This window comes from Hippocampus guttulatus, chromosome 9, assembly GCF_054856545.1.
Source record: "Hippocampus guttulatus isolate MCC_2025c chromosome 9, RoL_Hgut_1.0, whole genome shotgun sequence".
Taxonomy (NCBI): domain Eukaryota; kingdom Metazoa; phylum Chordata; class Actinopteri; order Syngnathiformes; family Syngnathidae; genus Hippocampus; species Hippocampus guttulatus.
The window spans coordinates 14,181,110-14,208,820 of NC_141269.1; the positions used below are offsets into that span (position 1 = coordinate 14,181,110).

Genomic DNA, 27,711 nt, shown 5'->3' on the forward strand with positions numbered 1-27,711 from the left:
GTTCTGCGCAGATATACACTCGCGTCAACCACGTGATCCATCTACGTCATGATGAACGCCGGAGTGCGTTGTTCATCGTGGACATCGAGACCTTTTGATTAATGTAAAGAACGTTCTAGAAAGCATGATCGATATCAGTAAAGTGACTCATTAGTAGGGCCTACGGGTATATTTCATAAGAACTGTATTCAATTGTTATTGTTATTTGCAGCAGTAACATAATAGCAACTTCATTTTATTCTCATGAAGTAATTATCAACAGCACTCCGTTGCTCCAATGCGTAGCTCACCATTCACTACAAACGTGCACGAAACATTTCATATGATCAATTTATGTGCAGTAAATATTGGCTCGTCTCCCAACATGTGTAAGCTTATGTAGAGCTATCCACCAAAAACAACGAACCCCTCAACTTACACATGCCTCACATATTTACACATTTTCTATACAGGATAAGATAGGATAAGAAAACCTTTATTTGTCTCACAATGGAGAAATTCGCAATGTGTTGGCTTTTGTAAAAGATTATAGGGTTGTTTTGTAAATGATGAAGAGCCACTTCCATTTTAGGTGTCTGCCTCTACTGTCTGCTCTTATGTAGAGTAAAAAAAACCAAAACAAAAACAGTGGTAAGTGGTCAGAGCAGCAAGGCCTTCTCTGTTAGCCTTCCTTGTTCCATGAAATTGTTTTAATTTATAGCCAATAGTCTCTCATCATTTTGTAATGTTTTCATTTTCAGATTTCAGCCTAGATGGACTGCCATGCTCTGTTGAGTGTCTTCTGAGTCAGTAATGCCTGCCAATGTAATTTGGGACTGTGTCTTTAAACAACATTTCAAATTCACACAGAGGCAAGGCCTGCAAGATTTTTTTTTTTTTTGAGTCGGACAGCAAACATTTTTGCAGGCAACTTCCACTGGCAACTGTGGTGATCTGCACATATGAATATATTTAATAATCTGCATCTTTATTTAATCAGAAATATATTAATACTGACCCATACGTGTGCTGATTTGTTTTTTTTCCCAAAGTATTGATGGTGTCTACATTGTAAAAAAAAAGTTCAGTGAATTCAATTTCAAGCCAACAAACTTTGATAAAATTTTTAAATTGGGCAATTCAACAAAATACCTTAAGTTTTGCTAATGGGAAAATAGTTCATGCATTCATCTCTAGTCATCTAGATCACTGCATTGCTATTTTTTCAATCTTAACAAATCAAGCACTCAACACACATCAACTTATTCAAATTGCTGCAGTTAGAATTCTAACAAAAACAGATTTGAGCACATCACTCCAGTCTTCAAGGTTTTCCATTGGCGTCCAATTGAGCACAGAATCAAGTTTAAGATTACCCTTGTTGTTTTTAAACCTCTTAATTGTGCTGCCCAGCCTTGTGTTTGTAACATGCTCACTATCAGACAGACACCTTAGATCCAGATGCAAGTCTTTCCTCAGTATAGCACATATACATTCAAAATCAGATGAACTGGCTTTATTTATTGACTTTGAAGTCAAGATGGCGCCCGAGTAGGCAGCCGTGAGCAAGTGCTCTCATGAGCCTTGCTTTTTTTTGTTGTTTTTGTGTTTGTTTTGTCACTTTGTGTTGTTTACGTTGTGTGGACCTGATGTGGACTTTTTTCAGCATTTTTTGGCCACGACATTCATCAAGGAGGAGACTCTGTGCTCGGTGGTTGCGCCTTCTCGGCAGCATGGGTATACCAGCACTGTTTTTGACTGGGAGGAATGTCGGCGCCATTTGACTGTCGTTGCTGGACAGTCCGGGGCGCTTGTGTCTTGCGCCTGTAATGGGCAGCATTTTTCACAGCCCCGCTTTGTTCAGCGGAGAGATCGGTGCTGTTGAACGGTCTGCGGCTGGATGGATGTAAGTCTTGAGGAGCCGACGATGAGAAGAAAGGAGCGTTAGCGCGGAGCGCCGATGCGGATTTGGAACTGGGAGTCGCGGCTTGGAGTTTGAAGCGGATTACGTGGGACAGGAGAAATGAACTCATCTCTTTTCGTCAATGGACGCTACAGCTTCGTGTTTGCTTTCAAAACTTAGCTTGTAGCAGACGTGTGCACATTTTCAGCATGACGTCTCTGATCCACTGGTGAAAGGACACTTTGATCCTCTCCTCTTTCATCTAGAACTGCTTCAGACAACAAAGTGTATGCAGAAAAGTGGTGAAGATTGCACGACTGTCTGTGTCCTATGTGTTGTGTTGTGTTATTTTTGTTATTTTGACTTCAAAATGGCGCCGCGAGAGTGGCTGCCTTTCCAGCAGCTCCTATATTTTGTTGTTCTACTTCTTCCTTTTGTAACTTTGCTGCTGTGAATTGGGAATTTCTCCATTGCGAGACTAATAAAGGTTTTCTTATCTTATCTTATTATGGTCCAACACTGTGGAACTCCTTGCCTTTGGAACTCCGCACATCGCCAGCAATATCTTCCTTTAAATGTAATTTTACTGCATAACCCTTCTTGTGGCGGCCCGGTGCTCCAGTGGCTAGCGCGTGGACCTCACAGTGCAGAGGTGCAAGGTTCGATCCTGCCTCCGGCCTCCCTGTGTGGAGTTTGCATGTACTCTCCGGGCCTGCGTGGGTTTTCTCTGGGTACTCTGGTTTCCTCCCACATTCCAAAAACATGCATGGCAGGTTAATGGAACACTCGAAATTGTCCCTAGGTAGTAGGAGTGTGAGTGAGGATGGTTGTTCGTCTGTGTGTGCCCTGCGATTGGCTGGCAACTATTTCAAGGGTGTTCCTCGCCTACAGCCCAATGACAGTTGGGATAGGCTCCAGCAACCCTTGTGAGGATAAAGCGGATCAGAAAATGGATGGATGGATGGATCCCTTCTGGTTAGCTTTGAATTAATTTTGGTTTTGTTTGGCTGTTTTTTTAAATTGTTTGTTTTAATATGGGGTAGTCCAGTGGTTAGCACGTCGGCTTCACAGTGCAGAGGTACCGGGTTCGATTCCAACTCCGGCCTCCCTGTGTGGAGTTTGCATGTTCTCCCTGGGCCTGCGTGGGTTTTCCCCGGGTGCTCCGGTTTCCTCCCACATTCCAAAAACATGTGTGGCAGGCTGTTTGAACACTCTAAATTGTCCCTAGGTGTGAGTGTGAGCGCGGATGGTTGTTCGTCTCTGTGTGCCCTGCGATTGGCTGGCAACCGATTCAGGGTGTCCCCTGCCTACTGCCCAGGTGACAGCTGGGATAGGCTCCAGCACCCCCGCGACCCTAGTGAGGATCAAGTGGTACGGAAGATGAATGAATGAATGAATGAATGAATGTTTTAATATGAAGTTTCAATGCACAATATTGCCAACGTGCACTATCCTGAATGGGTTTATGGTGTGACAAAATCAGATTGAAATTGCCATCTCAAAAGGATTTAAAAGCGAAGTCGAGAAATATAAAGTAGTTTATTAAAAAAACGTTCAGCTTAATCATTCCTTTCGTTACGCTCACTCTTGATGACGTGTCAAATGTCCCTGTCCTGCACCGCTAAGCATTACGGTAAACACGTGTGCGCAGTTGCCAGGTACATTTGATGACAATAGGACGCACGCACCTCGAAGCTCATTTCTTGAAGGTTTTGGAGTAAAAGCTGAAGATAAAAGAGGCATGTAAGTCTGTGTTAGTGAATTGTGTTTTTACGAATGATGTCTGGTGGCATTTTGTGTCGCGAATGACACGTTAATTGAGAGCTCATCTCTAGTCATCTGTTAACTTTTACTTTTTATTTACCTTTTCATCGAAATGGTGGCTTGGCTCGGGGCATATTATGTTCGTAAGGAGATTTAAGATGAGCGTGTGGTTGAGTTAGTTTCGTTACAACTTATTTTTCTGAAACCATCTGTTGCTTGCTGCTTGTGGAAAGGTATGGCAAGAACGTCCACAAAGTAATCTTCGTAAAAAGAGATAGGGTTTCAATGCAGAAAGACGTCAGTGAAACGAGCAGCGTGGCAGTAAAGAATAATGACGTTGTCAGACTAGGTAACTGCTAAGCCTAAGAGTCATAGTATTCTCGATGTATATATACAGTACTGTATTCGTGTATGTTTCATTGCGTATTCTGGACTCTTACTGTGTTACGTCAGTGTGTCCACCATGTTGGATGTGGATTTACAGTATATCAATTTAGTTACTAATAATGCCAATCACTAAAGATGCACTAGTTGGATATCTTTCACTAGTAACAAGTGTTTCTCCATTGCTTTCTTTGCCTTTTATCTTTTCTCCATTGCTTTCTTGGCCTTTTATCTTTGCTTATTGTGTGAAAAGCTAGTTAAGCAACTCACAGCAATCATTGTAGTCAGAGTAGACTGAGCTTTTGGCACTTAAAGGGCATTAATCAGGGAGACGAATGGTCACTCTGTCAGAGCTCCAATGTTACCATGTGGAAATGACAGAATCTTCTTGTAGGACATCTCTGCAGCAATTCTCCAATCATGCCTGTATGGTGGATGGAAGCCACTCCTTAGTAAAAGGCACAGGGCAACTTCCTCAGAGTTTGCCCTAAGACATCTGAAAGCTGCCCAGAACATGAGAGGCAAAATGTTGTGGTATATTCGGACAAAGATGGAACTATTTATGAATGCCAGAGGTCATGTTTGGAGGAAAACAGGCACTGCCCAGCATCTGGCCAAAGATGTCCTGCTACCACATTCACAATTTGATCTCTTTGTAAATGTTCTTGTTGATCGTCTCGCTCAAATTGAAAAGGACAAATTGTGGTTTGTGAGGTTCTGATTGTCAATTGCATTTATATAACTTACCACTCACTGTCTATGATTTCCATTGCAGATTCACATAAGGCCCAGTTAAAAATAACTCACACCAGACTCATGGCTCATGCGCTCAGAACTCATTCAGCAGATGTGAGCAAAAATGCTCATCCAGCGACCCGCCGCCTTGGATCGCAACCACTGGTTCATTTGGGTATGTTGTGTTTGTAATGACACAGTTCTCAGCATGTATGTTGTATTTATGAAGAAATTGTGTCCATTCTGCTAAAGGCACGTCTTCAGGATCTGAACGCTTTCAGTTTGATGACAGAGGGATGCTTCTTCCTCACAGCATCCTGGGTAGCTTGGATGGTTTTAGAAAGTACCTGGAGATGAGAGGAGAGACAGAGGTGAAATCTTAAGTGTTTTTCAAACTTGAAATTGGAAATTAATCAATCTAACAGCACTTCCTCACACTAAACATTCAAAAATATATTTAAAAAAATCTTTGTATCCTAAACTTCTTCTAGTTAGTCGGACAAATACCTAATTCCAGAAGAGAACCTCCATCCCATGTCCGAGGGACGCATCCTCATGACCAGCGAGATGTTCCTTTCGGCCAAAGAAACTTGCAAGTAAATGCCTTGCAGAATTGGGATGAATACATCAAGCAGCGCAAACGACAGCAGAACAACTTATCTGGTGAGCTGATGGCACAGATGCAGTTTGCTGTCAAATCCTGTTAGTATTTTAAAAACTTAATAATATACAGTCACCGAAAAGTTATTCTACTTGCTTAACTCGTCAATATTAAAGATGCATTATAACAACAACCTGTTATTCAAGAATACACAAATGAACACCTAAAAACTAAATGGAAAATCTATTGTCATCATAGCATTCGACAAACACTTAATACATTGACGTGTGTCTTTTTCTGCATTTTACGAATTTCACCTGTGTCCAGGACGCCTCAAAAGGCCAGTGGAAAATTTACTGATGAACCGAGATTACCCTTTCAAAGAGCTACAGGAGCAGCGAGAACTTCTACGTCGAGTCTTGCCGCTCATCCAGTCAGGATATGTATGATTCTAATTCAGTGCTTGTCATCTTGGATGTCACTTACCTCTCTATTATTATAACATCCAGACTTACTTTCATTGTCCTAATAGGATCTTCTGCCTCATGTGCTTTTGCTTCAATGCGATATAGGGGCACCGTGTAGGAAGTGAATTTTGGAGTTTCCCCCAACGGTATGGAAATGAATTAAGCGGTATCAGAGCCACTCTGACACAGACAGAACAAGGCAAACGGAAACCTGTCACAATTATTGGACAACCACAAAGCATACTCCAGGAATCTGGTAAACTCTCTCTCTCTCTCTCTCTCTCTCTCTCTCTCTCTCTCTCTCTCTCTCTCTCTCTCTCTCTCTCTCTCTCTCTCTCTCTCTGTCTCTGTCTCTGTCTCTGTCTCTCTCTCTCGCACACACATCTTGAACTGTGATCAAATTGTGTTCTGTAGTTGGGAAAAAAAAATGAACATCAACAGTGGTGCTTCACTGCTTACCTCGTACTATGACCATCGAGCAACATGAATTATTTTAATGCAGACTCATTCAATTTAATTGCGCTTTTTCATTTTTTTTGCCATTCTCGAGTCTGGCGACCCCTGATGGAACAAACCGACCATTGCAATATTAAAAGCATCCGTCCATCCATCCGTTATCCAAACCACTCATTTATGTGAATGAGCTTCTACATACTGGCGGATTAACCATTACAGTAACATAATAATGATTCTGGTAGTTACAGGTAATTTTGGGCCACTGCAGTTCAAACCTACGTTTGGAGATATAGTTATACATTTGTTAAGCTCTGTAGCGTAAGCCTTGGATCCTCTCCCTTACAATGCTATGCATACTGGAGAGGCTGAGCATGAATACACCCAGATAAAGTCCTATTTTTTATATCCTTCTTGGCATTGCGTAGGAATCGCTTGTGCTGAGATGCTATGTCCAGCTTCTCAGATTTTGGACCCAAATAAGGACATGCAGCAACGTGCACTTCAAGAAGTCCTGCAGGGCTTGGAAATCAACAAGCAGGTAACACCAATTAATTCACGCCATTTATGTCTGAATGTGTTTACTGTTTGTCTTGTCTGGTTCTTCCTAACATACTGTACCAGTCCAATAGGTTCCTGTGATGATTTACTTTATACTTAATACCAACTTGAAATGTTTACGTTCAAAGCGATGCTACCAAAGTCACCAAAACATTTCAGTGTTTGCATATGGCATGAGAAACTTAAGCACAGAATACATTTGCATTCAAATCCGATCAGAGATTGTTTTAAATCCATGTCATTCAAATTTTACTGCTATAATAAATCAGCTATTTTTAAAAATATATATTTATTTATTTTTTCCAGGGAGCTTCATTTCAGATATGCTCACAGATTTTGTTTGTGCAAAATTCATTTCGGCAAAAACATTGCACTACTGTACTCATCCAAGAGTTTTTGTGCAAAATTCATTTCAGCAAAAACATTGTACGACTCATCCAAGACTTCCCACTCTCTGTGTACACTTTGTCCCTGCTTGCTATTTATACTCAATCTTTTGATCACAGTGTCCTGTTTTATTTTGAGGTCAAGGAACAAACTTCGATGTAACAGTAGGTCATGTACATACTGTACATAATCCTACAAAATACATTTGTATTCTTTTTTTGCAGACAGCCTTAAACTGTTCAAAACCTACATACTAAACATGTGATGCACGATGTCCATTACAACTTTGAAGTGGACATAGTGAAGACATTGCTGAGACATCTTTTACACTGGGGACAAAATTATTGAGCCGTACTTCACAAAGTACCATCCATCCATCCGTTATCCAATCTGCTTATCCTCACGAGAGTCGTGGGCATGCTGGAGCCATTTACTTTGTAATAAGTTTGGGATAGTAAGCAGTGAGCACCCACACTGAAGCTTCATTCTTAGGCATAACAAAACTTGTTGGGTAATTCTATGCGAGCAACATTGTGCAAGCAGTTTGAGGAAGACCCTTTCTCCTCAAGCATGACTGTGCACCCGTGGAATGTCCGTCAAGACTTGAGTTAGATTTGGGTGCAATGTGAGAAGTTTGTCCTCAACGCCGTTGCCATTTTTTTTTTCAGGAAAATGTTTGCTTTGCGTCAAGGATAAAAAATAATGAATAAAGACCAATCTCCTCAAGGACAGTTTTTAATCACCTGGGCTAGTAGACTACACAGTAGCACATAGTGGTTGTGACTGTTAAACCATACATATTTCATGATGGTTTATTATTTTTCCTCTGAGGGTCGAGAATGTGTCTGGCAAAATGCATATCCTTGCGTTGATTAAACTGTGTACACTTAATGTACGTGATGTTTCAAAAAATGTTCAATCTTTTTAAATACCAATGCAATATTTGTATACGAAATACTGTCGATTTTATGTTGGAAAAATAACAGTCCTGCAAGTAAACAATTGTCTCAACTAGACCAGAGATCGTGAGTGATCAGGATCTGCGTACAAATTCAGAGATGTTGAGCTCACATACAGTACCTTTCTGGAAAGTGCAATTAAATTGCCTAGATACATCTTATAGAAAGCCTATTTTAGCTACAAAGGGGGAACCAACGACAGGAGATGGTCTTCATATTTCCACTGCCTGTTTTATGTGTTATGTCGCAGTGTCCCATATCTATAGTATGTCTTAATTAGCTTGGTTGAGAAAGTAGGGAATGTCCAAAATGTCGAAAATATTATATGTTGATTGGCCACATTAGGCAGTTCACAGCTGAGATTCATGTGGTATCAAAACATTAATGTTCTGCATTGTAATTATTATATCAGCACGAGCAAGCAGTTCCCAATTACCGGTACTCAAAAGTGCCAGGTGCTTATTATGGACTAATTTATTCATATTCCACACTTTTCAATTATTTGTGCTGTTGACATAAGCGGAAAATTAGAGCAAGGTGTTCTATTGCGCTGTGTGCTACTTATGTTTGTGAAAAAATGAGACATTATCAGAACATGGAGAGACCACAACTTGATGTGTGGTGAAAGATGAAAATTTACCGAATCTCTAATGTGACCCGAGGCTCACAATGGAGGCAATTCTAAATCAGCTGAGATGAGAACAAAAGATTGCCCATGCATTGAACAATAAAGTCACTCTCTGTTCAGAGGCATACAGATAGACGATGATTAAAATAAACGATTACTCTACAGTGCATAGAACTACAATGCATAATGAGGAAGTTACATGTGAGTTCAAAGGGTTTCAGAAAACTGAGTGTCTCGTGTGCCTTACTTGGAGGGAAATGAATATAGGATGCACATATTTTATACAAGGAGCGTGTGTGACTGACAAATGTAGTGTAATAACTTCCAGTAACCAGAATGTGCCACTTTAATTTTAGGATCTCGGCAAACTAGAGGTGATTGGCTCGAGCAAACCTGTTGTGAAAGAGTGCCGCAGTCTTTTGTTGGAAGAGGACGAGAGTATGAACAAGCAATGTTCGTCGGAGATGGAAGATGAGAATGTGTGAGTAATATGTGTGTTTATGCCGTTGTAACTGTAAAACAATCTTGATGAATAAGATCATACTTGAATGGAAGAAGTTGAATTTGTCCATTGGTACTGACATACATTTAATTGTTGATATGCTTGCTTTAAAGAAAGAACATTTCGATTGGTCTATGAAATAATTCTATGGCTTCTTTCTTTTTTTTTTTGGGTGACCTAAAGAAAGCCAAAGCCGCAGGGCACACATCTCTGAAGAGTGATGTTTAAATTGACAATGGTAGTCGCACAACATAAGCGTTGTCCTGATTATAGATTCTGTAACAGAGATATTTTTTCCCTTATTACAAAACAACAAATCAATGTATTGATGCTAATTTTGAAAGTGTTAAGATTTGGTTCATTTGGCAATGTGACATGTAATTTTACAACATGTTGAATATGGGAATCATAGATAAATGTCCCACTATGATTAGTCCTGTAATTTGTATCTCTCTTTCTCGGCCAATACTAAAAATGAGATAAAATAATAATGTCCACTATCTTCAGAAACTAAATAAAACATAATCGTATGTATTTTCTGTTTCATTTTCTTCCCCAGTGACCCACTGGCACATAACGACAGTCAGTCAAATACTCTCCTCATTCCTGCCATGAGGTTCGCTGGTCAACTTGCTAGCTGGACTGGGAACTCTTCTCGTCAGCAGGTACGCAATGGCTTCGTTTCAGGAATGTGAAATACTGTTCAAATGCCTCCCGCTGTTTTCAAATACTGTATGTGTTGACCAGGGAAAGGTAGGAATCAGCACGACAATAATTTTTGAGGCTCATGTTGGAGAACGAGTCTCGTCTCAACTGGAGATATCAAATGAGGGCAGCACAGCCCTCCTATTCAGCTGGCAGCAGCTTCCCCTGCCGCAGAAATTCGCAAACCTTCAGTCGCGATCCAGCTGCCCACACTTCTACTTCAACAGCTCCTCAGGTACACACGCCAACAAAAACTACTGCCACCAACATCACACAACGTTGATAGCTAGAAACTTTATTTGTCTGACAGTACAGGGTATCTTTGATAGGGCTGTATAATAAGACTCAAAATACTTGACGTCATTTTCCTCCTCCATTCAGGGGTCATCCATCCAGGAGATACCCAGCAAGTGGAGTTTATATTTAAGTCGGCAAGGCCAGGCATTATAACTGAGCAATGGCAGTTCAACACCCACCCTTTGTTGCTCCAAGGAGCCTCGGTTCAGGTCACGTTGAAGGGGCTTTCGCAGTTACTGGACAGGACAGCAAGACAGAGGCAATTCATAGAGGTATGATACACTTTCAGGAAAACGCATGACATCATTATACGTACCTTGCCTAAGCAGTGACGCCTTGAGAAGGTTAATTGTTCCAAAACTGCACATGTAACTCAAATAATTTGTATCTCACATTATCTTTCCTCATTGAAATGAATGTAAATGCCCTTAATTAAAGCATACAGTAATGAAATTATTAAATAGAATCTACAGAATTAAATACAGTAGTCTGTGCTTCATTTCAATGGACATTGTTTGGCTCCTTCTTGTGTGTGCGCCTTGGCCAACTGCGGGCAGTGTTATAGTCGTGGGTATACATAGGGATGTTAACAACTCTTCAGTAACCCCCAGTATTATTTCTCATTCTTTACAGAGACTAAAGAATATTTGCCTGTGATTATTATTATCTATCTACATGTGTTACTCCGTTTGTGTTCAACTAGCAATTGCTTACACTGTGATACAGTAGCACCAATACATACATGCTATTCGTGAGCCCATAGATCGTGTGTTGCATAGTTTAACAGAAGCTAAACTGAATTTCCTGTGGCAAAGCTTCGGTATGTGATTGTTTTAAATATGCCAGTAATTATTTTGGGCGGTGGACCGGTGAGCATGTCGGCCTCACAGTGCAGAGGTGCCCGTACATGCTTGGGTTTTCTCCGGGTACTCCGGTTTCCTCCCACATTCCAAAAACATGCATGGCAGGCTGATTGAACATTCTAAATTGTCCCAAGGTGTGATCATCAGCACGGATGGTTGTTCGTCTGTGTGCGATACGTTTGGCTGGTAACTGGTTCAGGGTGTACCCCGCTTTGTGCCTGAAGCCAGCTGGGATAGGCTCAAGCATGCCCGTGACCCTTGTGAGGATCAACGGATTAGAAAATGGATGGACGCTTGGGTGAAGTCATTATTTTTGTTTTATGTTTAATTAACTGTTTGACAATACACTTCATCTGGGACTGACAAGACAGCTTGATGATTTGTTCACTGTCATCCAAACTGCAACTAGTTGTGAAGTGAGTAGTGTTTAAGTTACTGCCACCATATAGCACTCGTACCTCAAATTTTTGTTCTCAAGTCAAAATGACGCCTCTCATCTCCCCAAACGTATGAGCTGGCACTTTTCCAGCTTGGAAGCATGCCTGTTTTGATTTAGACCAGGTAAAAAAGCCTTGATGGCCAGTTACATTAATGTAGAGAGAAATTGACGCCGTTTCTGTCTCTCTGAGACGACGCTACTGCTTTGTTTTTTTACGCTTTGACCAACCACTAGTGTCTTAGAGGGGGGAAATCTATCACACACATATATATATATATATATATATATATATATATATATATACACACACACACACACACACACACAGTTTTTGTTGGTGTGTCCTCAGACAAAGCTGGAAGAGAGAGCCAGACTGGAAGTCTGCCGGATGATTGTCTACGAGGCCATGCGAGGAATTCAGACTCCAGAAAGATCCAACTCTCCTGCAGAGCCATACATGGTATTAAAAAACAACACTTCGCTATAGTCAGTCCATATTTCACCTCATTTTCTAATTTATTAGTGCATATCTGATCGGGGCGGCCCGGTAGTCCAGTGGTTAGCACGTCGGCTTCACAGTGCAGAGGTACCGGGTTCGATTCCAGCTCCGGCCTCCCTGTGTGGAGTTTGCATGTTCTCCCCGGGCCTGTGTGGGTTTTCTCCGGGTGCTCCGGTTTCCTCCCACATTCCAAAAACATGCATGTCAGGCTGATTGGACGCTCTAAATTGTCCCTAGGTGTGAGTGTGGGCGTGGATGGTTGTTCGTCTCTGTGTGCCCTGCGATTGGCTGGCAACTGATTCAGGGTGTCCCCCGCCTACTGCCCGGAGATGGCTGGGATAGGCTCCAGCACCCCCCGCGACCCTAGTGAGGATCAAGCGGTTCGGAAAATGGATGGATGGATATCTGATCGACTTCAACTACTCACTACTCCCCCCTCCTACACTATAAAAAGAGTTGTGTTGCCACATTACCTAAGTGGGTCGATTGAGAGGTTGATTAAATCATTCCAAGGAATATAGGACAATAGCCAGGAGTCTTAAAACCATAACGACCCATTTACTAACAGACAGGGAATGATAAAGTGTCATTTGGAATTTATTGCATTATATTAAAGTTACATGATATTTATATTATCAACCCCCCAAAAAAAAAAACCAATTCAAAACAGAGGGTGGGTTTTATACATCGAGTTCAGGAAAAAAATAAAAATTCATGTACATAGTATACTTGTTGACCTGGCTTCAGGCAGACTGTTTTGGTAATAAGACGTTTGATGCAAATAAAAAAATATCCACTTTGGCCATTTTCAGTGGCCAAAAATGTTCGGTGAATTAGAAATTTTTAATCGACTGTTTAGGCCAGCCTCAGACGATAGTGACTCGACATGGGCAGCGTGCTGGCCCTGGGCCACCATTAATGTCAAACCCTGCTTACAAAATGGAAAGAAATGTGAAATATGTGTACACTCAGTGTTTGATTCTTCTTTGTGTTTAGTTGCAATATCTTGATCAGTCAGAGGAGGACCTAAACAAGCTTTTGCAAGAAATGAATCCAGAACACATCTGGGACCTCTCAGACATATCCAAACAGGTAGAAACATTATGTCATGATGATTGTACCTCCTAAACCACAACTTTTCAGGATATTAAAAAAAAAATCCACCATGTTCAATGATTAACATAGCATCATCAAAGAGACCAAGCCATTTTCAACACTTGAGGTTTGTCAGTAATTTGTAAAAATGACACAATCATGTACACTGGCCAAGAGTATAGACTTGTCAATAAAATATTAAGTTAATTGTGTGTGTGTGGGGGGGGGGGTGCGTGTGTGCGTGCGTGTGTGTGTGTGTGTGTGTGTGTGTGTGTGTGTGTGTGTGTGTGTGTGTGTGTGTGTGTGTGTGTGTGTGTGCGTGCGTGCGTGTGTGAGGGACACCATCTATGAAAGTACATTAAGTCACTTAAGATCTCTACACTTTGAAACAGTTCTGTATTCAGTCATCCTGAATATAATTTTTTTTTGGGGGGGGGGGCAGGATATTGCTCCGGATGATGAAATGGACAGTCACCGTGCTTCAATGGATAAGTTCAATGATGATGAGCAAGATCCAAACAAACAAGATTCAACCCTCACCCAAAACGACACGCAAGACACTACAGTCGAATGACTGAATGAGCGTAGGTAGGAGCACGAAAGGGGAATGTAATGAGAGACTGTAACAGAAGTGTATTAATAAAACGGCGGGTGCACCGCTGACGCTGCACAAAATAAACGCCCCCTTCGCACTCCCCTTACTCCTCCACGCGTGTGTGTTGTTGGTGTGTGTGGGTGAGTGAGATGGCAAGAAGCAGGGGGTAAGCTTCAGCACGTCCTATATGCGAATTTTACCACTGCCTGGCCGCCCGGCTTCCTCGTACCAAAACCTGGGCGAGAGTGCGATCGTTCTGTTTGGATGCTGAAACTGAGTCTGCGTGATATCGTCGCTGCGTGGTTCACTGTGGTCACGCGGCAGCGAGGACATCATCTTGGACCTGCAAGGGGGAGAGGCAGTGCGGCGAGGGGATGAGCGATGGGAAAGGTAAACGAAATGAGATTCTATTTGATCTGTGTTCATTTATATTGCAATTCTGTATCTTGGAATCCAGCCACGTATACGTTGCATGAGGGGGTGAGTGGGATGTGACCGTACGTGTGGGGGTGGTGGGTGGGCGGGCGTCAGGAACATGCTCACGCATGATGAAGAGCACTATGGACGCCCTCCCGCGGTACCTGAAACACGCAGTACAAGAGGCTCTGCCTTCTACAAGCGCTTCCACTGCCGTGCATAGTAGTGACGTGTTGGCATGTGACCAGACCACACCACATCAGTTCCTGGACTCACTGCATCACACGAACGGCCGTGGCAAGGAGGTTTGTACACGTAAAGCTCATAGGATGAGTTACCAATGAGGTTTTGGGGTTTGTTTGTTTTTGACTTACTTTGGTTTTTGCTGCTATGTTTCATGTAGTAAGATCAGCCTTTCACAAACTTGGGGCATTTTCAGGGTGTCAGTTAAATGCGTAAACTATTGTTTCGACCATAAAGGAGGGAAAACCTGTTGTGAAAGGACAATTGTTTGTTTTGTTGTTTTATTTAATATGTCTGCTCAGTCACCTGCCTGGCCCCCTCTTCGCTTACTGCACTATCTGCGACTCACCTATCAGCTGTCAATGTTACATCCTCGACCCTGTGGATAGGCAGGTCAATCATGTGAGTGTGATTGGTTTGTGCCCCTTAGTAATTGGCTGGCGACCTATCAAATGAAGTGATGTAAAACCGCACTGCATCATACTGATCGCTATAACAATTTGCTTACCTTATGAGAAAGCAAATAATAAACATCATGATCATCACACTCTATGATGCAACGCAGTTTCAGTACAACACTGAAAATGGAAGCATTATTACAAGTGTACGGATATTTGTGTCACTGATGGTGTAGCGATTTACTTGCCTGACTTTTACACAGGCAGCGTAAGTTCAATTCCCACTGAGTGAATGTGACGAAACAGTTGTCTGTCTAATGTGACCTGGGACTGCCTGCTGACAATTCTAGAATGTAGTGTATCTTTCACCTAAAGTCAACTGGTGTAGGCTTCAGCTCCCAGCAAGAACAGGATAAGTCTGGATGGATGGATGAAGTCTGCTGTCCTCTGTTGTAGTTCTTGGGGTTGTTAAAGAAATCAAAGCAGTTTTTATGTGGCGCTGTGTTCCCAACAACATTTCAAATTCAGTTCTTTGGGAAAACCCAGTGGTAAACAAGTTCCAAAGTAGATCACAATGTGGCCTGTGGAAAAAAAAGCCCCAGGTTTTTCCCATTAAAGGTGTCCTTGAGCAAGGCATCTAATCTAACCCAGTTGGTATTCCGACTGCTGCAAAACCAAACACTGCTCCACCTTATCGCTAACTGTGTGAGCACTGTTGACGACTGCCGTTGGTTACTTGGGCCAATCTTCTGAAATGCATGTCAAATATATGCAGTGTAAGCAAGACAGATCGACTTTGATTTAGTTGTTGTGCATATGGTGTACAATGTGTTGAGTACAATTCCTATTAAGAACTGTTAGTGATGCCAAAGAGGATTTTTCAGAAAGTTGATCCTCCTTACAGGCACTTTGGTAGTCAAGCCCTTCAGTGGTTTCGGTTCATGATTAAACAGCGAGACCACTCAGACTGCCCTCCAAAAGGGGATCAACTTAGGTTTAGGAGGTTAAATCGACTCACATCTTCTTCACAGGAGCCCCCCACGATCAGGTCCCTTATGCCCACCTCGAACCATTTTAGTCGAAAATTATGTTGTGCACTGACCTCAATAAGCTACGCTATGAAGAGGCTTCATCAGACACCTGATTGCCAGTGCTTCTGACCTACTTCCTCCAGAGTGTGCACTAAATGTGAGCCACTCGTTCTTACTACCACCAATAATTGTTTGAATCGCTTTTTGGGCATAAATTGTCCAATGCCATACATGTTAGCTGACTTTAAAGATGTTCCTAGCATTTTAAACCTACAGTATATAGGACTGAATATAAAGCAAAGAAAAAAAATCGGTCCCAACAGAGCAACGCAGTTAAATAAGATACATTTCAACTTTGTTCCCATGCATTTTACAAAAATCACAGGTAATTTTGCAAGCCCATCTCATGCGAGCTACTGCAGGCACTTTTTTTGGTCATTTTATGGCTCTTTGTTTACGGCCGAATTTACGCATTTGTGCTTAGAGTGATAAGCCTCGTTTGCAACCATTTCATTTTTACTTAAGCTTTATTTCCACTATAATTAGCCACACGAAATCAAATCAGTGAGTTGTGCTACATCGCAAACTGTTGGAAATTAAAGTTCCAGTATGCGCAGAAGGTGGGAAACAGATTCAGACATGCACCATACAGTATATGTCCCATCTTGGCTTTTATTTGGTTGACATTTGTCTGTCATTTCTTCTTAACAGCTGTATCTAGCATTTCCTGACAGTAGAGGAACATTCATTGCCCTATTTACTCCTTCAGCCTGTGTTCTCCTTTTCAGCTTCACCTGTTGAAGGCCTGCTCTTCACTTACTATCACTCTGACTCCTCCATCACCTGTCAATATGACAACCTCAGCCCTGCGTAGGCAGGTGAAGAACATAGTGCACAACTACTCTGAAGCGGAGATTAAGGTACTGTGTGGTCTTTGTATATCAGTGATGGATGATGAGGATCAAGAAAAAAAAGAAAAAAAGTGCAAGTCATTGTTCTTCCCCTGCCGGTGGTAGGTTCGCGAAGCAACCTCAAATGATCCATGGGGCCCATCATCGTCTCTCATGTCAGAAATCGCTGATCTGACCTTCAATGTGGTGGCTTTTGCCGAAGTCATGGGCATGGTGTGGAAGCGCATCAATGACAGCGGCAAGAACTGGAGGCATGTCTACAAGGTGAAAGACGGCTAAGTCGCATGTGTATGTAGAACTGCTGTACGGTTTACTAAGAGGTGCTGCTCATATTTTGGTTACCTACATAGAGCTACATGAGGACAGCAAAACACTGTACAACTCTCAAAGTTATCAGTATCTATGTAAAAGCATAACTTTTGATTTAGTTCTCATATAGGATCCAGTTTATAAAAGGAGTAAGTGAGATTTCCCCCACTAATTTTGTGTTTAGCTTCTGCAGCAAATGTGTAATGATATTGACCGGTGTGTATTTTAACTTCAGTCCCTGACTCTGTTGGACTATCTGCTGAAGACGGGATCGGAGAGAGTGGCTCAACAGTGTCGAGAGAACGCCTTCACGATTCAGGTTCATCAAAGCAGCTACAGAAACAGTTCATGAATCTTAGGCTACAAACGATATTCTATAAACACTCACTTTTTCACTCACTGTTGAATCTCCTGACCAAAGTCAGTCACATAAAGTGCAGTGTTGACGATATACAGTACATCCATCCATCTATTTTCTGATCCGCTCATCCTCACAAGGGCCGTGGGCCTGCTAGAGCCAATCTCAGCTGTCTTTGGGCAGTATGCAGGGTACACTCTGAACTGGTTGCCAGCCAATCACTGGGCACACAGAGACAAACAACCATCTGTGCTCACATTCACACCTAGGGACAATTTAGAATGTTCCATTAACCTGCCGTGCATGTTTTTGGAATGTGGGAGGAAACCGGAGTACCCGGAGAAAACCCACGCAGGCACGGGGAGATTGACAATATACAACATGTGCAAAAAGGTAATGGCAACGCAATACATTGGACAAGTGAAGCAAATGTGTTACATGTTTTCTTTATGTTTTGAGGCAAAAGTATACCTTTTGCAGCGATATGTGGTGAGGTTCATGAGTGATGACTGTTGAGGATTTAGAAATATGAACCCCAAATACAAAGTAGAAAATTAGCCTGGAGCTATTTGAATTTTGACCTGAATTCAAACATTTGTTTTCAAAGCATTCAACTATGCTTCAATGAATTCAACACTGTTCAACAATGTCATAGCAAGAAAATATGTATATATATATATATATATATATATATATATGTATTTCTCACAAGGTTAAGTTCGTTGTTGTTCTTGCTGATCCCTCTTTTTTTAAATTGAAAAATCATGTTGTATTCCCTTTAATTTTATATGTTCTGAAAGCCCTGATTATAAAATTACCCGCATGTCTGGTGTAATAACTCCATGTGTGATATTTCTAACAAATCAATCAGTGTCAAAATCGATTTAAGAATTAAGACCAAAAAAAAAATGTATCTGGATCCAGATACATTTTTTTCAAGTAGATATACAGTACTGTCCATTGGGTTTGACACCTCTGATATTTATAAACATAAAACCAAGGTGGCCTAAAAAGGAAAAAAAAGCTAAATTACAAAACAAATGTGTCTTTACTGTGATGAATTGATTTATGTGAAAATGACCTAAAATCTATCAATAACGCAAATAAAAATCCACATTTTGTAGTTTGAAACATTGTCCAGCATTTTACCCAAATAATCCACAGGAATGTTTTTCTCTTGGTTCAGACGCTTCGTGATTTTCAACATGTTGACCGTGACGGCAGAGACCAAGGGGCCAATGTCCGAGAAAAAGCACGCCAATTGGTGTGCCTTCTACGGGATGAAGACCGTCTTCGACAAGAGAGAACTCAAGCTCTGAAGACCAAAGAGCGAATGGCAGGGGGAGCCGGTGTGGGTGGAGGGGCCATGTACGGAGGAATACCCCCATCCTATCACCCAGGCAGGCGAACCAGCCAGCCCAGTATGGCTGTACTCTATGGGGAAGAGTTAACCCGCTCCAGAGGTTCTCCATCCTCCTTTAACTGTGAGTGTTCTGTTGAGTTTTAAGATTGCATCGGGGTCTTGACTGCATTAAGTTAGCATTAGACTGCCTTTGCTGTCCTGAAGCTTCCACTATTGCACTTAATGCATCAACCTCTCTGAAATACATGTAGGTATGCACACATCCAAACATATCGCCATTCCATCCTCATTGCCCCTCAGCAGCCTCCTCTTCATCTCCTCGGGGTGCCTCGGAACTGGAACAGGCTCGACCTCAAACCAGCGGGGAAGAGGAACTCCAGCTCCAGCTGGCTTTAGCCATGAGCAGAGAGGAGAATCAGAAGGTAAAAGAGCAGTGCCAGTATTTTACTTTGTTGGATTAAGTTGGAAAGAAACCATAACAGGTGGCACGGTGGTTGACAGGTTAGCACGTCCACCTCACAGTGCAGAGGTGCAGGGTTCGATTCCAGCTCCGGGCTTCCTGTGTGAAGTTTGCATGTTCTCCTCGTGCCTGCGTCGATTTTCTCTGGGTACTGCGGCTTCCTCCCACGTTCCAAAAACATGCATGGCAGGTTTATGGAACACTCAAAATTGTCCCTAGGTGTGCGTGTGAGCGTGAATTGTTGTTCATCAATGTCTGCTCTGCAATTGGCTGGCAACCACTTGAGGTTGTACCCCGCCTACTGCACAAAGACAGCTGGGATAGGCTCCGGGATGCCCGCAACCCTTGTGAGGATAAGCGGATTAGAAAATGGATGGATGGATGGATGGATGAATAGAAGCCATAACATATTTTGTTTGTTGTTTGACATAGATTTCACTCAGCCTCGCTCGAGGTCTATGCTCCACTTGGCAGTTGTGATTTGCAGTGTCATTTGTGGTGAACAGCTGCAATGCATCATAGTGGAAGGTGTTTCAGAATGTATCTAATTGAATTCATGAAATTATGATGCACCGGTGCAAGGTCAAAAAAACTGAGTAATATGAGGTGGACTCTTTGATACGGCCCCTGCATTATGCTCTTTAGTATGTTCAGCTGTACCATAAAGAATGGGCCGCAGGGACTTTATTTTTGCCACCCAACCAATTTTTGAATGTAAAAAGGTTATTGGACTGTGATGTATCATTCTATTGCTTTTACCAACAGAATCTCGGTAAAAAAAAATGTTTTCCCCTAAACAAAACCCAACAAATCCATTTCATACCAACAATCATGAATTTCTATCAGCATATATATGAAAAATTAATTGCCTTCAGTTTACCCAGTTAAGTTCAAGCATCTTTCTCAAAGATCAAGTGCTCACTGATGACGTCAATGATGGCACCCCGGCAGGAGCAGCACTGTCACCAAGGAGACGAGTCTGTCCTGCAGAAGGTCCTGGATGAGAGCAGGAGAGCGAGCCAGTCGGAAACGCAGGTGGTGAGTCTGAAAACATTTGTGAATGCTTTCCATGTGGGTGTATGCTCTATGAGTGTGCGTAGGCATAGTTGTTTGCTTGTGCGGTGCCCACTGTGGACTTGTGGGGTAGAGTGTCAGTGATATGAGGCAAAAAGACATAGATCAGCATAATGAGAGCAAAAGGTGAGAGAGGAGAAAGAGTTGCTGCTGAATGATAACGCCTTTGTCTTGTCTAACCTTGAGCTCAACGTGACATTTCCCGCAACACGATCTCCTTATCTGGTGGCACAGAAGCCTCTCTTCTCATTGCCGGTTGACAAGCGAATCAGAGTTGACTGTTGATGTGCATATTGGTTTACGTGCATCCTTCCAACATTCAAATGCAAGTGCATACTGTAAATACATTACTGTAGATAATGTCTTAATAGTATGAGTGGAAAATGATCATTGACCTGAAATTGCCATAATACAGTATACCATTTGTATGTTAAGTCCACTTTGCGCTGTAGTAATTGATTCTTTTGTTTGAAAGTGGCAGTAATAATACGGGGAATGAAAAACAGGTACAGTATATTTGAATCAATGTGTTAGGGAACACTCACATAGAGATTTGAAGCTTGGATACTGTTGCCATGTGCCTTAAAACATCCTGTTGGGGAAAATGCTACGCAGTGGATGTTGTTTGTTTTAACACAGCACTTTCTACGTCTGTTAATGAGGTGGGTGAGGAATGCGTCAGCTGCAAACGTCATCACACTGCAGAGGCGCTTCTCGAGGGAAAGCCTAATTTTCTCTTTTGACAATCAATTTTTGGGGGCTTCCAACAACAAAATCACCTTACTGTGCTCAGCTGCCTCCCTACCGCAGATGCATGCCTTTCCATTTGGCTGTTAGCCAGTTGCTACTGAGGATTCAAACTCAGTTCCTCAGAATTGAAATGACTGGCCTCATAAGTCTTGGTCAAAATTATGTCTACAAAAAAAATTATTGATTTGCATTTGTGATTAACTCAGACAACAGAATCACATATCTATAATTTAACAGTAGCCTGAAACAATCTTGTTGAACAAATGGTGGGTATAAAAAGTCTACCCAATCCTGTTTGAATGTAATTTTTATGTGAAATAAGAAATAAGAAAATGTTTTCTCCAAGCGGGGAAGTGCAAAAGAACAAAGAAGATAATGTGGTTGCACAAGTGTCCATACCATCTTATAACTGTGTAGGAGACTGGACTGTCTCAAAATTATTTGTTATTTATTCCTTTGTTGTGTGTCCACACCCCCCCCCCCCCCCCCATAGGATTCATTTTGTGATTCTCTTGCTTTATTTTCTGTTCTGGTGCATTATTTTTGCTTTTCTGAGTGTGTTTGAAGTAGTCGTTAATTTACGTTTTTTCGGAGGCGGTCTTCAAATGGCTCTCAAGTCGAACGGCAGTTGAGAAGATGCGTAGTCCAACATCGACGTGTCTGTATTTGCTTCAGTGTGAAATGAATTAATAAAGTGTACGTTTTCAAAATAAAACAACACGACAGCTCTCTTTGTTTCGGAGCTGCAACAACCGAATACGTTTAGAATTAGCCAATCACATTCCAACCACTTAAAATGTCTCATACTAACCACAAATAAAGTTCAAATGTTCAAGTAGGCTTTTTCTGACCTTTATTTTCCTTTCTTGAAGAACATAAAGGTTTTGAACTGTTCATAATTTCTTCCACTTTGCCCAAGGCCCCATTTCCAGCTAAAGAAAAACAGCCCCCAAGCATCACAATGTTATGACAGTATGTTGTTCTTTTGGTGATGAGCACGGTTGTACTTTTGCAGACACTTTTGGGAATTATAGTCAAAAGCCAGGAAAAGCCTATGAGAAAATCTGTTTCTCTATAAATCATCCAATGTTTTGCACAAACCGATATGAAATATGTGGTTATTGTTTCAATAGTCGACCACGCTGGACCTAGTGGATTTCCTTGGCGCATCCTCTGAGAGGCCACCTTCACCTGGTGACCCCTGGGACACTGCGCGGCCTTCCTGTCACATTACTTCTGATCCTTGGGATTCTGTAGGTGAGTGTGCGGCCGTTTTCACACATACAAAGAGTTACCGATTTGTTGCTTTACTGTTGTATATGATAGTTGTTCCATGTACAGCACTTTGTATGCAGCGATGGCTGTTTGAAAGTGCTCGATAAATACAGTTTAGTTGAGTTGAGTTGAGATACAAAAGTGAGAGGGTAAAGTGATCATGTTTCCAACATCACTTACTGTATGTGATGTATACAAAACTTAATTTATCCACCTGCACAGCCGTCATAGCCGCCCCAGACCCATCTGCGGATGCTGCTAATCCATGGGCTATGTATGCCGACTCACACCGAGAGCTCTGGGAGGCGGTACCCACCTGCAGCCCTGCAGTTGATCCAACGTGGGATCGGACCTCCGGGCGCGGTATCTTCCAGAATCACTGGTTTATTTACTTAACCACCTTTTAATTTTGTTCAAATATACAAGTATACTGGTTGTATTATTTCATCAATGAAACGTGGTTCATATAGGGATTGATGGGACATATCCTGTCAGTGCTTCTGAAGAGGAGAGGCTTCAGCAAGAAGTTCCTCAACTGTGTTCTCCTCAGCCAGCTAGCCCGACAGGTAAAACAAGAGTCTTGTGCTGTGGGATTTGGGTATTATACAATTGTTCCAGGTGGGGCTTTCACAATCGCATCTTTTTAGAGTCGATTATCCTACTGACTGTTGCAAGTAATTGGTTTATAATAGTTGGCGCTTTCTTTTAGACCTCTGTTGAACTGCAGTCATTTGGGGACACCGCGATAGACATAAGTCTGTCAGCTGCATAGCCATGATAGTCAACATGCAAGATATGCAGATCTTGACCCAAGCAATGGTAGCACATACAGGCTGAACAAGAACTGATCCTTCAGGGACCCCATACATTTTGTCATGGCCCTTCAATTAGGTTCAAAATTTCCATTGGTCACAAAATAACGCCTTTCTTCCACGTAGGACCTGAACCATTTGAGGGCTGTTCCATTTACGGGAGTCATCAATTCATCATTATTAATCTACAAATGTATGATAACTAAACTACATAATTACTCCTTCACTGTGTTTCCTTTTTTATATATTTTTTTAATTGATTTATATTTAGTGGAAGCTCCTTTCGGGGGTTTCGGAGACTGCCCTGAGGTGACCAATTGATTATTTGCTGCAATTTAGCACTCATTTTACAATAGTTTTGCAAAAAGTCAGATGGTATTGAGATAAGACAGTGCTGAAGCATTTTCGCTATGGTTTTTTTTTCTTTCAGTCTATCAAATTCACACACGGGAATTGAGTTGTTCTTATTTTTATGATTTTGCTGATTGTTTATATTAAACTTGATTGAATGTATTTCTTACATTATGATACAAGCAAGCTACATCCTAGATTCCTACATTTCGATTCTAATGCCTTTTTTATCAAAATGCACCTTGATTGTGTTTTAGGTAGGCTCAAGGTCATCTTAGTTTTTACAGGAGCCACGCCATTCAAGGCACTTGAACTTCTCCCAGTGAACTTATTCAAAAGTTCATCATCTGTCTCTGCATTCACAGTTGGTGACAAAGCCATGACTCATTTAGCTACTTTTTAAAAAATAGAAACAGTGATTGCCTGAACTTTTTGAAATACATTGTTTGTAATTCACACCGAAATGATCTGGGATAACTTAGTCCTGTAGGTCAACGGATAAGATGTCAACAGCTGTAGAGATAACTAGGTCAAGAATACAACCTTGGGAGTGTGTCTGACTTTTCACATATTGGAACAGACCAAAGGTTTCCAGCACAGCATAGAGGTCTTTGGTATTATGTTTTCCATGTTATTGTCAACATGAATGTTGGTTTCCTGTTATAACCAAAAAGTCTTGGTCGGTACTGATTGCAGTTCTTCCTCCATAATTTAAAAATATAATCTTGGAGGTCTATAAATTATTATAAAAATAACCTTTGGATCACCTTTTACAAAAAAAAAAAAAAGTGGGCAGAGTTAGTTTGAGTCTCACTCAGACAATTACTAGCTCATTTCTATGTTGAAAACCATGTTGATTGTTTATGTAATATAATTTATTGAGAACTGAAGTCTTGAGGAATTTGGGGGTTTTGGTAACTGTAACCGATAATCCGTTTTTATATATTAAAAAAAAAAAAAAAAACATGTTCAATGTGTTTAGCGGATGATATACCAAGAGTATAAATTCACTTTTTGGATTGAACTACTGAATTAACTTTCCCATGACATTCTATTTTAGAATAGACACCTGTCCCATTTTTATCTTCTGTTGCTCTTCCACAATGACTATCGTCAGCAGATTCTGAGCTACGTGGGTCTGAGGATATATTCTGTGGAGCAACTTCAAGCACTGATCCCTTCAGGAATGAAGCTCGGGTCAAACCCCAGCTCAACGGACGGGACTCGGACAGTCCAGAGATGTTTGATCTGTCACGACTCGCGCCCCCTGTAAGCACTACGACGCGTGTGTGTCAGACCCCTGAGGCCTTCCTTGGACCTACGGGGGCTTCGTTGGTCAATTTGGATGCACTGATAGCTCCAACTCCGCCAAGCAAGGCGCACAACAACCCATTCCTCTCAGGTAACAGCTTTGATATCACTTATGAGGAAAGCATTCACAATCCAAGTTTTAGGTTTCTAACCAGCAAATGGCCCCACCCACAGGTCTGAGCGTACCATCTTCCACCAACCCCTTCCACTGTGACCAGCGTCGCCTTACCCTCAATCAAATGCGTCCATCTTCGACATCTCCGCTACCCTCGCACATGCTCTCCTACAGTCCGTCACTTCCACTCCCTCTCCATCACAGGGGGGCAGCCCTTCCCTCCTCGCACACCCAGCCTCCCACCAAACTTATGGAACTTCCCTCTAACCTCCCCCAACCCCTGCTCCCCATCTCTCCTCGGCCGAGACCCCAAGCACAGACACACAGCCACAATCCATTCCTCTGAGACTTAATTTGCCCTTCTTATTGACACACTAGTCTAGACGACAACATGAGCCTGAATCAGAGTCAAGATTCTGTTCAATATCTGCGCGTACATGTGAAACGGATCAAACGTGGACATGATGTATTTGTGTCTGTCCTCAGACACATCAGCTGCTATATGTAAGCGAACCTGAAGCCCAGAGAGCACTGCAAATTAAAGACAAATCAGAAGCCTGATGAGGGGAGTATTTATTGCCAGAGCGTTGTGTTAAACATTAATACCAGATGAAGCGAAGTGTGGCGAAGATAACGATGCAAGACGGTAATATTGTTGCAGCAATTATGCTATGCTTGCAATAACAAAACTCCATTGAGAAATTGCTCACTAAATTAACAGAATTTTTGCCATGTACATTAGAAATTGCTGCCTTCTAAGAGTGAAGCAAATTTGAAGCGTAATTTTCTGAAAGCATGCTTTTTAAAATAAGAACGAATGAACGAAAACTCGACGGGAAGGTAGAACAGACATTTTAAAGGGGCCTTATTCAAAGGATCTTTGTTTTGTTTTGTATGTGTATAACGAAGGTTTATTCATTTTTTAAATTCATATTTTGTTAATGTTACTTATTTTTAGGTCAACATTTTATGTAAAATTTCAATTTGGACGACAATGCCTGATTAAGAATTAAGTGTTCAAATTATGAACGAAGTTTAATGATTTTCATTTAAAAATGAATCCTATCTTCGGAGAATCATCAAAACGTATGAGTGGTGGGGTATTCATCGTATGACAAACTACTGCTGCACATTGCACTTCTGCAAGTTGCAGCTCGCCGCTCTTAAATTGCGATCCACGAGGTGACCACAAGATGTCAGCGATGCCCGCGTTTACAGTTTTCAAGCCTGTGCTGCTTAAGGTGAAGATGAACTAAAACTTCATCAGTGCCATTTATGGAATTGGTGTCTATGGTGAAGAATGTCGAAGTGATACACTTTGACTGAGAGATGCTTTGCCATTATGGCCACAGAGTAAACATGCAATAAAATATAATATTATTACGATTATAACTTGCAGTCATGTTTTAGTTCAAGCCATTTTTATCTACTCAATTGGGGTGGAAATGACACAACAAAGTGAGACTGGAAGTTGTCTTAAATGTAAAGATACGTATATGTACAGTAGATGGGTTTCAAATTCAGCTCTCTCCTTCCTGTCCAGAGTTTGCACAGTTTCTTAGATTCAACAAAGACAACAAAATAGTCCACAAACATAAATGTGAGTGTGAATGGTTGGTTGTTTGCAAGTGCCCTGTGAATGGCTGGTGACCAGTTCAAGATTTACCGTCTCATGCCCGCATGTCCACTGGGACAGCTGCAGCTCGCTTGCTACCCCTCGCGAGGACAAGCAGCATAGGAAATGGGCATAATAAATGTAACACAAACTATGATTCCAGCACACTTTAGCATAAATTCACTCATCTTACTGTACATTAACCTTGAAAGTAAAAAATGGCAGCTCAGTCCAGTCGCTTAGTTTTAAATGACATTCACAGTAAATTGGGTTGCAATGTTATTTAGCCACACACAGCAATAAGGCCAGGAAAAATCAAAAGCAGCCTGATGACCTCCCCTTTTCACATCACAAGGTTCTTTTTAAGACTTCATCAACGGTTGGTATAGAAAGTTGTTTTTTTTATATTCCGATAGAACATGCAATAGGGTAATTCATTCACCAATGTCAACTTGCTAATATAATAACTCCTGTCTGAATGTGATGTTGCACAACACTCACTACAGTAAAAATCGGACATACTCTGCTGGGGTTACAAGCACACATTCCTTTTTCCTAAAATCTGGTTCTTATCGAAAAAAAAATATCAGATGTAGACCTCAACAGCTGCAGCCTCGACCTTCAGATATTCCTGGTTGAACTGCATGCAAAAGTTCTGAACATATTGTTTTGTTTAATGCAAAGAGTGAAGTGAACAGACAGCCAGGAATGACTGTGAGAATCCTTGCAAGAGCTGATTCCAAATATTGTGAAATCATTACGCACATCAGTGAGCTGTCAAAGTACCACAACCATAATTGAATCAGGACCCAAAACAGAACTCTTGAGACTAAAATCTGGTTGATATTGTGCTGAATACATCAGTGTAGTAGTTCTTATTCCATTTGTGTCTGCTTCTGTCCATCTCCATTAGTTCAAATTAGACACCTGGTTCGCTTCTCTTGTTGAGGGCCAAATTCAAATGCTTTATCTGGAGTCTCCCGATGTTTCGAAGGCCAAGCTATAGTCCAACCGAGCCAAAAGTTCTCATGATTACACTTCTCATGCATTGAAGCATGACAGGATCTTTCCTAAATTTGGCTTCAGTCTTTTGTCCCCTGGA

The 27,711-nt window shown here is 41.6% G+C and overlaps 2 protein-coding genes across 9 annotated transcripts; both read left to right on the forward strand.

Moving 5' to 3' along the window:
* Positions 1 to 4,806: 4,806 nt before the first annotated feature.
* Positions 4,807 to 13,882, forward strand: mycbpap (mycbp associated protein). Its single transcript, XM_086121049.1, has 13 exons — positions 4,807 to 4,940; positions 5,018 to 5,136; positions 5,257 to 5,428; positions 5,694 to 5,809; positions 5,939 to 6,089; positions 6,715 to 6,827; positions 9,178 to 9,302; positions 9,883 to 9,988; positions 10,071 to 10,263; positions 10,410 to 10,597; positions 11,977 to 12,087; positions 13,123 to 13,218; positions 13,664 to 13,882. The coding sequence occupies exons 1-13, from the start codon at positions 4,847 to 4,849 to the stop codon at positions 13,793 to 13,795; spliced, it is 1,716 nt and encodes a 571-aa protein (XP_085977175.1). The 5' UTR covers positions 4,807 to 4,846; the 3' UTR covers positions 13,796 to 13,882.
* Positions 13,883 to 13,964: 82 nt separating this feature from the next.
* On the forward strand, positions 13,965 to 25,555 carry epn3b (epsin 3b). Of its 8 annotated transcripts, none has more exons than XM_086121045.1 (12): positions 13,965 to 14,206; positions 16,694 to 16,825; positions 16,922 to 17,080; positions 17,361 to 17,444; positions 18,670 to 18,967; positions 19,150 to 19,268; positions 20,258 to 20,344; positions 22,264 to 22,387; positions 22,628 to 22,768; positions 22,876 to 22,971; positions 24,686 to 24,970; positions 25,054 to 25,555. In XM_086121045.1, exons 1-12 carry the CDS (start codon positions 14,198 to 14,200, stop codon positions 25,338 to 25,340), a joined length of 1,821 nt encoding a protein of 606 aa, XP_085977171.1. In that variant the 5' UTR covers positions 13,965 to 14,197; the 3' UTR covers positions 25,341 to 25,555. The 8 variants fall into 8 exon arrangements, with proteins under 8 accessions (XP_085977171.1, XP_085977169.1, XP_085977168.1 ...); XM_086121043.1 differs by having other exon boundaries at positions 13,966 to 14,206; positions 19,147 to 19,268; XM_086121042.1 differs by having other exon boundaries at positions 13,966 to 14,206; positions 20,216 to 20,344.
* The last annotated feature ends 2,156 nt before the right edge of the window (positions 25,556 to 27,711 follow it).